Source organism: Pleurodeles waltl, chromosome 3_1 (assembly GCF_031143425.1).
Source record: "Pleurodeles waltl isolate 20211129_DDA chromosome 3_1, aPleWal1.hap1.20221129, whole genome shotgun sequence".
NCBI classification, from domain to species: Eukaryota; Metazoa; Chordata; class Amphibia; order Caudata; family Salamandridae; genus Pleurodeles; species Pleurodeles waltl.
Window position 1 is genome coordinate 1896504276 of NC_090440.1, and position 14636 is coordinate 1896518911.

The window sequence follows — 14636 nt, forward strand, 5'->3', positions numbered from 1 at the left end:
AAGGCTCCATCAGCCAATGTGATTCAAGTACTTTTTTAATTTTTATTACCACAGGAGTGCTTTGGAACATAACGGTCCAGTTATAACTAAACAATTTTAGTAGATTAACTCCTTCCCAACCACCAAAGCACCATGTTAAGTGCAAATTTCTCAAAAACTATAGAACAGATTTACACCAAATAACTAAAAGCATGCTTTGTGAGAAAGTTCCAACAATCAGCCAAATTTGCTGTAATACTGTTCAACAGTTTTTTGTGTGGGGGAGCAAAGTTTCTTATCAGAATTAAAATGTAGAATCAATATTTTGGGACCCACTCTTTCTTGACCCCGCTTGACTGAATTTAGTAAAATGTTAGAAAGCACACCCTGACCCAAAGGGGCATGTGTGTGAGGGAGGTGTGGTGTGGGGGAGGGGGTCAGGTCGCAGGCCACAACATGGCAGCACATTTTAGTAGCATAAAAGGATGCAGGGACTTGATCCTCACTGCAATGGATTGTAGTGAATGCCAGGTTTTGTGGGTCACACAAAAACCACGTAAAAATGTTGATAATAGATTTTAGTCTCAATATTAATCAATTGTTGGTGGTTTTCTACTCATTTTAGGAATTCTGGTGAGTTGAGTGATTTTACCCTGTAAATTGCTGGGATCTATGTGTGAGAGAAAGCTGGTTTATCTCATGATTTTTCTTATAGCTGTAATGTGTTCCTGTAGCTAAAATAAGAGCACATTTTCTATAAATTCACAAATATCGTCCCCATTATTGTCAGAAAAAAAATGTCTGGCATGATGAGTGAGTCATGTATTTCCAACACCCATAGCAGCCAGTCAGTAGATTTCCCAGTGTTCCACTGTAGCTTTACAGCAGTGTTCTAATGAACAATTACACACTAACATTCCCTATTTATGACAAAGTGTGGCACATCTGAACTCTATCTTGTTGGAATCTAAGCTGTAAAAATAAAATGAATTTCCTACAAAGAATACTGCATTAAATGAACAAAATGATGGGTCACTTTTTGTCACAGAAATTAGCGTTAGTGCTCTTGAAAGCTAAAAGGAGGATACATTTTCAGTGAGATATCAAATATCTTCCTCATACATTTCAGTAAAACATCTTGACATGCAGAGCAGAACATGCACGTCCAACACCATCAGCAGTTTGTCATAACACCCTAGTAATCAACTGCAGCATTACCAGAGTTCTAATGAACAACCAGAACATTAACATTTTTAGTCAAGACAACATGAGGCACTCCTGAAAGTCATTTTAACAGAATAGGAGTGCTGAATTTAAGGCCTTTCCGGAGGAGCAGGATCAAGAACCTGCATCTAATCTGCATCACGACTCAATGCCTAGCTCCGGCAAGTCCCTGAACCCAACCCTGTTCAAGCATCAAACCTCCAGTGCCCACATTTTTCAGCCATATGAAGAAAAAGTTTCAGCCTGTGGCCAGGATCTGAACACACCTCTCCACAAGGGGCCAACCTGTACTATGCACTGACTTTGAACATACAAAGTGGAGGTTTTTAGCGATGCCAGGTGTCAAACTAACATATAATAAGGGTTGGGTGGGGGGGGTGTTGCCTGCAGCCGATGAAGCTGCACGCTTAGTGCGACGCTACGGGGCCGCGAACGGGGCCCAGCTGTAATACTAGCGTTTCCAAGCCCCTTAAGAATACGGCAAAATACAATTCAGCCCGACAAACCTGACGAAAATGCCAAGACGCGAGGAATAGGGACTGCAGAGAAAATAGCACGAGCCCTCGCCGACCACGAGGAATCAAAATGGCGGCCGCCTCCGGGCCTTAGATCGGCTGAGCCCCAGACCTGTGGGAGAGGAGCCCAGAGCCCGCCCAGAACGAGAAGAACCGTCCCGCGGCCCTGGACCGTCCCGGCGACATTCCTGCGCTTCCGCAGTGTATAAGGAGGAGGCGATGTCGTACGGGCGAGGCCGGGAGGTGACGCGCCTCGGAGAGCGGGCGGCCCGGCGCGGCTCGCCCGGGACTGGGCCCCGGTCTGCCGGGAAGAATCAGAGTGAGAGCTGATCCCGCCGGGCGGCCTGACGACACTAAGGGAGCCCCTTACTCCCACGTCGTGCAAGGTACGGAGGCGAGGGCACGGAAGAAGGGGGAAGCCACAACAGAGGGAGTGCGGAATGCACAGCCTGCGCACCCGATCCCAGCACTATCCCGATGGGGGCCCCCTGAGCCGCAACCTTAACGAACTCTAGAAGGGGAAACTACAAAACAACTGCCCTGGAGGTGTGGACGGCAGGAGTAACACGAGTCTGGCCCTATATTAAGCGCCCTGCACACCTACAGACACACTGGACAACAACACGAAAGGGGGGGGAACCCAGGTAACATTCACGGGCCCCCCAGCTGCGGGAGCGAGTAACGGGAGGGCACTCTACATTCGTCCCCACAACTCCTGGAGGCGCTGAACACTACGCGTGGGCATGGCAAGTGATGGAGGGGTAGAGTGCTGAACGCTGCTATAAAGAACTAGTTCTCCCCCAATGCTATTTAACGAAGAGTCTCAGAAGTAACCAGAAAGACCGACATCATAGTTGGTGCCCAAAACCCTGGCCATTACTGGCCGAGACCACCTGCATTAGTGAATAAGCACCTGCCCTTGATGATGGGCAAGCCCAAAAGACGAGAGGGGCATGGCCCGGAGAACCCCACCGGCACCCAGATTTCAGATCAGTCCCATAAAATAAACTCTCAGGACAGCATGACCCAACAGGAAACAACCCTCGACACGGTGCTTCTGGCCATCAGAGAATCTCGAGAAGCACTTGAACAGAAAATAGACAACCTGTCGGTGGACCTCTCCCTGCTGCGCGACGACCACCGCAGACTCACAGAGAGAGTGGGAACAAATGAAAAGGTGCTTGAGCTCGTGTCCTCGACCCAGAAGTCATCTACCAAAGAAATCCTGGACATTACCTCTCGTATAAAGGCCCTAGAAACAAGAGCGGAAGACGCTGAAAACCGCGCCCGCAAGAGTAACTTAAGATTGATTGGCATTCCAGAAGGAGCGGAAACAGCGCCAGCAAGCATGGAATCCTTCTTAGAAAACTGGATCAAAGTCACAATTCCTCCTGAAGGTTTATCCTCGTTTTTTGCCATAGAAAGAGCCCATAGAGTATCCGGAAGACCTCCTCCCCCAGGGGCAAGGGCTCGTCCAATAGTGGCAAAACTCCTGCATTTTAAAGACAGAGATTACATTCTGGCACAATCACGCCTGAAAGGCGAAATCATGTTAGATAACCAGCGGGTTATGCTCTTTCCGGACTTCACCATAAGCACACAGGAACAGAGGGCTTCTTTCAAAAATCCCAAACGTATCCTCCGTGAAAATGGAATCAAATATACCATGCTTTTCCCAGCCAAACTTAGAGTGGAATATGAAGGGAAGTCACACTTCTTTACCTCCCCACAAGTAGTTGAGGAATGGCTGGAATCCAAGAACATCATAACCCCGGGGCCCCCTAGGAGAGACGCATAGTACAACTTCCAGGAAGCGCAGCAGATCCTCCAAACGAAACAAAGAGATTGCTCCCCCGAGACACCAGGCACTTCAAGAAATGCGTGAAGCAGTGGATGCTGCTGCGGCACTGAGCGGAGGCTTCTTCCTCCCATCACAAAACTCTGGGCACACCTCAGATCGTGACTCGAGCTGCGGGGATCATCGATCTCATCGCGCGACACCCTCACCAGCCTACCAAAAGTGACTCCGAGATCCTCAGAAGAAATTATCTGACCCTCCACCGACAGAACTGGCATTAAAAGAAAGCTGTAGCGAACCAACCGGCATGATCTAGCTAACTAGAAGTAGATGGCCTGGTGGGCCCATACTCTGTATGACTTGAGTAACAGCTTATTGGGCAGCTTAATTTAACCACGCTGGGCCCCAGAACCGGACTGGAGTGTAGGCTCTCGGTCACTGGCACGCCACCCATCTATAGGATTTTAAGACAAGTTAAAATGGTTTTGACGGGGAAAGTTCCGATCACCGGTCCTGGGGAGAGGGAGTTGGGAATTGAATCTTTCAAGTTAATACAGGGAGTTAGTTATGCACTTATCACTAATGTAGCTGACAGTTCAAGCAGCAAAGACACGCCCCACTACAAACTAAGTAACCAAAATAGGGACTAAAACGTATAAAATAGTAACCTGGAATGTCAGAGGCCTAAACAACATATCCAAACGATACAACGTGTACAATCATTTAAAGCACAGGGGAATCCACATAGCTTTATTACAAGAGACCCACCTGGTGGAACAGTTAACGCCCTTAAGAAACGATGGAGAGGCCAAATAATTGCCACTAGATATTCAGCATTTGCAAGGGGAGTACTGATCTGGATTTGCCCGGGGGCACCCTTTTAGGTCCTACACAAGATTATAGACAAAGATGGCAGATTCGTAGTAGTAGCCGGGAGACTAGAGGGAAGAGAAATAACACTAAGCGGGATATACGCACCCAATCAGGATCAGGGGAAATTCCTCGACAAATTGTCACTGAAAATAGGCTCACACCTGACGGGCCCTAACTTGATTGGGGGGGATTTTAATTGCATAACCAGTATTGACTTGGACAGATCGCACCCTCCCCTCACACACTCCCCAACATTAAAAACCACCAAATCATTTGCAGACTGGCAGAAACACTGTCAATTAAGAGATAGCTAGAGACAGCTCAATCCAAAAACCCGGGACTATTCATATTACTCTGCGGTACACGACCTGCATGTCAGGCTGGACACTTTCTTAGCTTCCCCTGAAATTCAAAATGAAGTAATTTCTATCGAATACCTGAGCCGTACAATCTCTGCTCATAACCCCCTGATGCTGTCGCTGTCTTGGGGAAGAGTGAGAGCGACGATCCCAACATGGAGCCTGAGAGAAGAAATGCTCGAAGATGAGGCAATAAAACACCTCTTACATACAACCATAGTAGAGGTTTTTTTAAACAAAACACGCAGACAGCATCCTCCAGATCCACTGAATGGGAAGCATTCAAGACGGTTATAAGGGGCACCTGTATTAGCGAGAACACAGGGGTCCAGAAATCAATGGAAAATGAGCTCCATAGATTGGAGGACTCCCTTAGGGACCTCGAGCGTAGACGCCCCACATAACCTGAGCTGGCGCCCCTGATGAAAGATACCAAAAATAAAATTGCGGAGGTGAACATTAGATTATTGCGGCAAAACTATAAACAATATCTAGTCAAACAACATTCAAAGGGGGACAAAGCGGGTGCCTTACTGGCGTGGCTGGCTAACCCACCCAAACAACAAACTATCATAGTGGAAATTGAAGACACCCCAGGCACCAATGTTTACAGTCAAAAAGAAATTAACACAAGCTTTGTTAACTACTATTCAACATTATATGCACCCCCCCCCCCCGAGACACTAAATAATCTCCAGCTACAAGAACTGGAAGACCTCGCCCTCCCCAAACTTGGGGAAGAGGAGAGCGCAGTCTTAGCAGCCCCAATTACAATTGCAGAAATCAAAACAGCGATCCAAGGCATGGCCAAGGGCAAAGTCCCTGGATCCGACGGACTCCCACTTGAGTTCTACGTCCTATACCAGGACCTGTTAGCCCCACACCTCAGCGCAGTATACACGGAAGCATGGAACAGTAATGACCTGCCCCAATCTACTAATGAAGCCATCATGATCCCTTTATTAAAACCTGACAGGCCACCATTCGATGTCCGCTCCTATCGCCCATTGTCCATGCTTAATATAGACTATAAAATATTAAGCCGGATATTAGCGAACAGACTCTTGCCACATATGTCATCACTAATCCATCAGGATCAGTCCGGTTTCATCCCACAACGCAGTACTGCACAAAATATTAGACGTCTGGTGTCGGTTCTCCATTCCATACCCCCAGAAATGTCGCAGTCACCAGTCATCTCGATAGACATAGAGAAGGCATTCGACTGCCTGCGATGGGACTACCTGGAACAGGTCATGCTGAAATTGGGAATGGGAGAGGGATTTACACGATGGACTAAGCTGTTGTACTCAAATCCAACTGCTAGAGTGAAAACAGGTAGCACTATAACTGACTCCTTTTCGATAGGTAGGGGAACTAGACAGGGCTTCCCATTATCCCCTCTCCTTTTCGCAGTGGCAGTAGAACCCCTGGCACAAATGGCCAGAACTGGGCAGCACTATAAAGGCATATCTATTAATAACTGGACACACTACATCGCCATTTATGCTGACGACATGGTGCTCTTCCTTCGAAGTTTGGAAGAAGACCTACCCGGAGTAATAACCATGCTAGAGAGATATGGAGTGGCTTCCAGACTCCGAATTAATTGGAGGAAATCCATCATATTCCCCGCACATAGTAGCACAACCGAACCGAATGAAACAAGAGGTTTGCCTTGGTCACCTACTACATTCAAATACCTAGGGGTAAACATATACCACACCAAGGAGGACCTCCTAGAAGGTAATATTCATAGAGCGCTTAGTGGAATTAAGACTAGCATGCGATTCTGGGAGACACTAATACTGGCAGTGTCCGGCAGGACCGCCCTACTCAAAATGATAGTGCTACCCAGAATGCTATAGTACTTCGCTACTATCCCACTGGTAATCCCAAAAGCAGTATTTAGAAGTATGGCATCTCTGTTCGCGAGCTTTATATGGGGACCGGGTAGGCATAGAATTGCACTAAATTCACTGCAGAGAACCACTGCTGAAGGTGGACTGGCGGCCCCAAACCTAGAAATGTATTATTGGGCAGGACAACTACAATGGCTAGCAAAACTTATCAGCGAACCCCCAGGGGCGAAGGAGCTACAGGTCCCTCTGAACTGCTCACCCAAAAAAGTATTAGGGATAGTATTAAACCCCAGGAAGCAAAAATTGCAGCTGCCCATAGAGTGGGAATCAATTAGACACTGCTGGGAACAATTCTTAAGACACACCAGTACAAAGGCTCCCTACACTCCAGAAGCGCCCTTAGATTGCCTGGCAGTTACTATGGGGGACCAAATGCTTAAAAGCCTTAATAAGCTTGGGGAACATAACATCACGAAACTAGGCGACATAAATGATAATGGGAGACTCTGCACTTATTCGGAGCTTCAAGCCCAGTTCCATCTCCCAACTGGACTGTTCCTCACATATAGTGTGATCACCAGAATTGCACAAAAAATCTGGGGGACAGCAGCCCTCGAACCCCCAATACACAGAGGCTGTAACACCCTTTGCACAATTGGGGAGAAGAAAGGAGTGATTTCAGAAATATACAAATCCCTACAAAGCAGTACATGCACACCCCTAAGCAAACTTAGAAACAAGTGGCAAACTGAATTAAACACACCCATTGAGGATGCACAGTGGGCAAGGATCACCTCTCATATTTATTCGGTATCAAGAAACGCTAGATTCAAACTAATTAATTTATATATTTACCACAGGGCCTATCTAACCCCGCAAATGATAACTAAAATATATAACACAAATGAAGCAAGATGTCCTAGATCTGCCGAAATAGCAGCGGGGCTAGTACACATATTATGGAGTTGCCCGCAACTCAGTTCATACTGGACAGAGATCTTTCGGAGAATCTCCACCTGCACTCACAGTATGATTTCCATGTCCCGATGGTGGCATTATTCGGAGACTTTCCGCGCCCCACAGCTCACAAAATATCAAATACATTTAATGATTTGGCTGTCGTTCTGGCCAAAAGAGAAACCACCTCACACTGGAAAGACCCAGCGGGCCCGCAGATTAAAAACTGGCAGGAAGCAATAGAAAAATGGGCAGAAACTGAGGGAATAGTACTACTAAGAGAAGCGCTCCAGGGATGGAGACCAAGAGATAGCGCAACACAATGGGATTCATTACTGGAGAGTTTGAAAACCCTGAACGATCCAACCCCAGAAGATGCCCCGTCGTCCTCAGTCGCTGAATTAAAAACAGCTCCCACACCGACCACATAAAACTTTGGACACGTAAACTGCACGGATCAGCCCATCTAGAACTGTCAGCATTAGAACTCAATGTGTTGCTATAAGTGCAATATGGGGGGGGAGGGTCACTGCTAAAATTGGGGAATATACTGTTTAAGGATAAAAAACAATAAAAGATATTTAAAAAAAAAAAAAAGGGTTGGGTGCTAGCCTTGCCCTTTGTCCAGACCCTGCACCAAACCATCTGTATTTTGCCAAACCCAGCTGTACATGGCAACAGGGCCTTACCTGTGGCCAGGCCGCATGGACACTCCTCCAAGATCACCTAACACTACTTGCTCAGCCTTCAGCTCTTCACACTAAAGGTTGACCAAATGGTCTATTGTTTAATACAGTGGTTCGCCAACCTGTGGTCCAGGGACCCCTAGGGGTCCACGAAACCGCCACATGGGGTCCGCGACAGCTTAGTAAAATAAATAATATTAACAGATTAGGTCTCCAGCTTTCAGTAATGAGTAATCAGTGGGGGGGTCCCCGGATTCCAATAATGATTCAGTGGGGGTCCCCGGGTTCCAGTAGTGATAAAGTGGGAGTCCACACAAGTCAAATGGTTGGGAAGCACTGGTTTAATCATTTTCAGCAGCCAGCTCTCCACAAGTGATCTGTCCCCATTGCACCCACCATTTGGGTAAATAGAAATAAAAGACAATAACATTCATCAAAAGTTCTTCCCTTATGATTTAGCCAATTTATTTTGTCAGAATCATTGGTTGATCTAATTAATAATATCAGTGATGAGGCATAAGTTCTAGTTAGTTCACTAAACTGTAACTGGCGTAATTCAGTGTTTTGGGGGATTTTTAAGTTTAGCTCATGTCTCAGTTCAACATATAAATATGTCACTATAACCGATATGTTGACGTACAAAAGAGATGGAGGTCAATTTAGCTTATAACACATTTTTGAAAGAGTTAGACACCTGTGTCCTGTTTGTTGTCACACAGAGATAATAGGAACAGACACCCATGTCCTGTTTGTTATGACGTAGAGGTAATAGGAACGGTTCTTCAGATGATAATGGGTATCCAGTAATATCAGTTATGGTGCCTAAATTAAATAAATAACTGGCTGCATAATAATGAGACGTAACTCTCCTTAGCTCACTATTCAAACAGGAATATGAATCTATGCATGGATCTAAAACATACTGAATAATGGAGAACTACTATTTCCAGATGCTCAAGAGTATGTTGCACAATGTAACTTTTAAGGTGTGATCAACTGAATAAGCAACACGCTTCAGTTGCAGGTCGTAGGGAAAGCGAAGGATGCAAAAACAGCATATGACAGAAGAGAAACACGTTATTCACATTAAACGATGCTCCCTTTTTTAAGGAAATCTCTTTTTTTTTCACTCAACCAGAAACCTCGGCCTTCACAATATTTTCACACTTTAACAATCCTATAGTTTCCCTTATTTTGAGTAATTTCTACTGTCTCCCCTAGATCATTTCCATCCTCACCACCTTCTCTTCGGTTCTTCTCCTGAGGGACATATTTAAAAATGAATTTGTCTGCACTGTGTATGTACTAATCAACTGAAAGCATATTTTCCCTCTTTTATTCTCATATTGTCTTCTTCCCTCTTAAGCTATCCTTCTTCTGTTCACCAGCAGCATTTTGAAGCAGCTTTAGGTCCACAGAAATGACCAAGGCTCTCATAAATAATGCTCTGGTGGAGCCCAGAGTCAAGTATTCAATCTTCACAATGTTCAGATGGAGTATATTCTCATCCATCCACGCCTGGATATTTCTTAGGATGAATGTGATTTGAAATATTTACTAAGATATGTTCCCATGGATCCCTTCAGCTCATACACTCTGACTTACATCCTTGCCTGATCAGAGAACGGGTAACAGGAAATGCTAGTCTGGTGCCCACATTCCCCAGAGCAAGTTTGTGAAGACTGATGTTTCTACAAGATATGACTGGACCCAAAAGCATGCCACCTGTTGCTGGCAGGATGAATGACCTGGTTTTGCAGATAGAAAACAAGAGAAGAACTTCATTTCTGTACAGTCAAAACCATATTCAGGAGAAAAATAGACAGCAATGCATTATGGTTAAGTGTATCGAACACTGCTGAAAAATCTAGAATAAACATCACAATCATCCAGGATATGTAGGAAATCTTGAACCACAAAAATGATCATCATGTCAGTCCTGTTGCATGGACGGAAATCACACTGATAAAAACATAGTAAATTATTATTATCAATGTAGCTTCTCCAGTAATTGGAAGATTTGTAATAGTGTGGAAGAGAGAGGTGCCAAAATTTAATAGAGAAATATTGTGCAAGAAAGTTAGGCACTGGCAACATTTAAAAAAAATGCTGCATCAGGTAAGAGATATCCATAACACACTTCACATAGTTGGAAATCTCAACATCAAAAGGAAGGTTTAGAGAAGCTAAGATGTTACGAAAATTAGGAGATAAACATATGACAGGGAATTGCACTTTTATGTTAATCTTTATGCATAGTCTTTTGTATAGTTCTAAATATTATTAGTGAAAACAACCTAACTTGATTTATCAAGTGGAAAGCTGTTGTCAGCGGCAAATGGTTCAATAGCAAATATAACAAATTCAAAAAGAGGAGAAAATTAACCTACTTTTCTTTCACAGATATAGCATTCTTCTCGTTAACTACGCCAATGGGTCTGGAGAGGTCTCTGAACACTGCTGGGTTATTGAGGTCCAACTCATCAGAAGTATAATCTCGCAGCACCCAGGGAAACTGAAAAAACAAACAAAATAATACTAACTTACATTAGACTGTCATATATAGTTCTGCGTTTCCTGCATGTCCTCCATGTGTTATAAGACTCACCTCCCGTTGGCTAATGTGAGAGCCGGCTCCACAACCTGAACACTCACACATTCTGTATTCTTGATTGTATTTGTATTCCTCATTGTGGACATTTCAGAAAAGCACCCAATTGAATCAGATTCAAAGTACATACAATGGGTAATTTATGGAGAATATAACTAGGTAAAATACTACTTGGTCAAAGTATAGATCTAGTAGATCAGTTTTATTACTGTTCACTAGTTTATTTGTTTACCATATCCCATTTGCAACATGCTCACTGATATCCAACTGAGACGGATAACATGCTTGAGCTTCAAATATGACACAAGAAACAAATTACCACAGGGTATTGCGCAAGGTCATTATACGTCCTTCCAGCTATTGTGTTCAACTGAATAAGATAGTCGAAGTTCGAAATCTCCCTGTTCACCCATTTCTATAAAAAAAAAAGAAAATTAAAGAATACATTTCAAACGAACAAGGTATTCTGGCCAACACAGAGCCTGGCATATTTTTAAGTGATTCACTGTTACAGAAAGAGGAAGAGGGCTTAAACACTGGACACAGTTAAATTTGAACCTTCCTCCTAGACAGAATTTCTTGAAGTGGTGGTCAAGCTGCTTAACAGATACAAATGAGAAAAGACAAACTGATGCAGCAGCTATTAATTTGTCCTATTGTGAAATGTATTTTATGTATGTCTTTGGCAGTGTGGTGTAAGGGGTGATTTCAGGCACCAGGGCACATGCCAAAGGGAATGAGGGATATAGTGTATTTTCTGTGGTGTCATGGTGTTGTGTTTTTTAATCTTTCGTCGAGCAAAGCGTGTGAGTCTTTTTCTCTCTTACTTTCTTATGGCAAGAAGTCTACACAACTGATGCAGACAATAAAACTCATACTTGGTGAGGTTTTGACGGGTACATGTAACACCAATGTCATGGGTCTAAATGTCCTCTTATTTGGGAACACTCTTTGTACTTCAGTTATAAAAAACATAGTTACAATAATAATATATTCTCTCAGTCAACAACATGCGGATGTGACCTGTTGGTTTTTATGTTGTCATGCAAAACTAATAAAATTCCTTATAAAAAAACAATAATATATTCTTTACATGTTATTGTGTTAAGTTAGTCTGTTCATTGTAATGTTACAACTTTAACATCATTTGGACCTTGCTGACACATTTCACACAATAACTGGATAGATATCAACCAGATCGGACAGCTGGCATAAAAACCAACCCCCTCCACCCTTTCCCCTCCCCTCCTTACTACCTAATCACATACCAGATTACATTTAAACTAAGTTTCTTGCATTAAGCAGCTGGGAGAAAAATGTGTCTGCAAGCTTCAAATACTTACAAAATTTAACATTATATGTCAATTTCATGAACTGATTAAATTCACATATCAACTCCACCCGATTCTTAGAATATGTGTTACCAAGTACCCTCTTAGAATGCCCATAACCACTTCAGAATCCCGATGCAAAAGACTACTTGATACTGGCCTAACCTTCTATGAAATTAAGCTGGTCTCCACGACTTGCTTGATGGATTGGCCCATAAAAAACACCTTTGAATTGTGACACATAACTTTTTACAACTGTCTTTACGAACATAAAATAGATTTATGTGATTAAGGCCTATACCACAATTAAGGATCTTCCACAGAGTCTCTACCGGTACCTCCTTCACTTTCATCTTCATGTTCTATTATGTTAACTTCTTCAGTACCCTCTCCCAAAGCAGGTCTTTAGCCACCTCTGGTTTCAACACAATTTCAAAGCTCTCAGCTTTTCTGAGAACAAAAGACTTGCTTCAAAGTCTTTCTGCTACAATTTATGGTTTATGAGTGCCAGGGTTTTATTTCTGTGGTCAATCTGCTGAGTAATATCCAGGAATAATACAATGTGTGACTAATGATGCCAAATTGAATCATCCACTCTGGTAGCGTTGTCATACACTGCCCACAAATGTATGATGATTATGGTGTTCCATCCTTTTTCACTACTTCCTATTCCCTTGCGTTTCCAAAAGGAAGCATCTGGTGGCATGCTATGTTGGTTCCTCCTAAATGTAGGTTCTCCAAAAGCCATATTTTCTATAATTATTCAAACACTGCAATTTCATTTCAAGCTGTAAATCTTCCTTGACAGTTTTCATTATCGGTAACTTTCAGTGATTGAATCTGCAACTACATAATGCTGCTCTTAGGCAGCCCAACTCTTACATTTCTTTATGGTAGCATTGATTTTGTCCAATTTAGCTTCTGTCAATTATTTTTTATGCTCTATCCTATGGATCATATCCATAATTTCTAGCTTGCACGTAGTAAAAGGCAGTTGCTGCATTCAGAGAGAAGACATGCTTGCCTTCTTTGAGTACAAAAAAACTCAATGCTTTTGTATTCCTGAGATTTCATTGCAAGACTAGACGCTATCATTATGTTTTATTATATAACTCTATCTTCAAATAACTTTATCACCTCATAAACAACAAAATCCAAAAGGAATGCACTACACATTCCTCAGCCCCATGAGTTATTGTGGAGATTAAACAGCACTTTCTGCAAAACCCTGTTGTTCCATTTTTAGCTTCCTTGCCTACTCAGTGTTCGGCACGTTGCTTCTCCTTTAAGACGAATGTCTGTCAAAGTCTCCTGACAACAATTTACATTTACAGGCCTGCAAAAAATGAATGTACATCAGCGTATAGAGGCCTCAACCTCTGAACTAAGCATCTCTCACCATGCAGTATCTCAGTATTGAGTTATACTCCTGCCCAGAAGGACAGATCGTTCTGCTCCACTTATTGTGGGAAACACTATTCTCTGAAGTGTGGCCCAGCAGCTCCCTTCTAAGAATCCCATGATCCAGACAAACTTCTCCTCCCTCACTTCATTTTTACCCCCCAGCCCCGCACTCACACATCTCTTCTGAGTTTGTTATTTAAATGTTTAAGCAAGGGGACCATGCTACCCCATCGAAGAAAACATAGCTCTGGCTCTCAGATAAACATGGTGTTCAATTCGTTCAGGGGAGGCAACCCTCTCTAACTATGTAATTCGACTACTCATTACACAGTGGGATGCAGCCTCAGATCCTGCAGCACCAATTGACTGATACCCCCAATAAAGAAGAAATAAGCAGCAAACATTTATCTTGCCCTTCATGCGCTGCAAAGCTGCCTTAGAAATATGTGGGAGCATTAAAAATCAAATTTCCAAATATACGTGTAACTATCTATTGGTATTCGTATGGTGTGTACTTAGCTGGTGAGTAATGTGGCTCTGTGCATCTTTGAATTACACAATTAAATTATATGTCATACATTTACATTTTAGGGACAAGGGGATTGAGTGATTTGCTCAAAGTAAATTGGTTTTCAATCAACTTCCAAAGCCAGGCTTCAAACCCCTATCCCCAGGGTGCAGCTTATATACAAGACAACACCTCTGCCTTTAAAATCAATAAAGAAGAAAAACAGGTAAGCACTGAGACCCAGCTTCATTGAGGTTGATAAATACATAATAGTACAATGTAAGGAGAGAGATACTTGTAAAGAAAGCATAGCCATACACAGATGACAAGTCTGATGCTGCTAACTTTGGACTACAGTCGCCATCAGAAGGTTTGGGACGTATGGCGCATATAGCAACGTCACAAAATGAAATGATGGACGGAGTGTTGAAATGTTTCACTTGCCCACCCCCAGTCACAGATCTGGTTGAATCCATCATTATTTTTTGGACTGGGAGAACAGTGAGGTGTGGAATCACTGTTAAAGAGC

The 14636-nt window shown here is 43.3% G+C and overlaps 1 protein-coding gene across 4 annotated transcripts in view; it reads right to left on the minus strand.

Moving 5' to 3' along the window:
- Positions 1–14636, minus strand: part of NBEAL1 (neurobeachin like 1) — a 672403-nt gene that overhangs the window by 151839 nt on the left and 505928 nt on the right. For all 4 annotated transcript variants that reach the window (XM_069226032.1, XM_069226034.1, XM_069226033.1 and 1 more), the window contains exons 39-40: positions 11184–11279; positions 10644–10768 (exon numbers count right to left, since the gene is read on the minus strand). In XM_069226032.1, coding sequence (XP_069082133.1) covers positions 10644–10768; positions 11184–11279 — 221 coding nt within the window. The remainder of the gene's footprint in view (positions 1–10643; positions 10769–11183; positions 11280–14636) is intronic.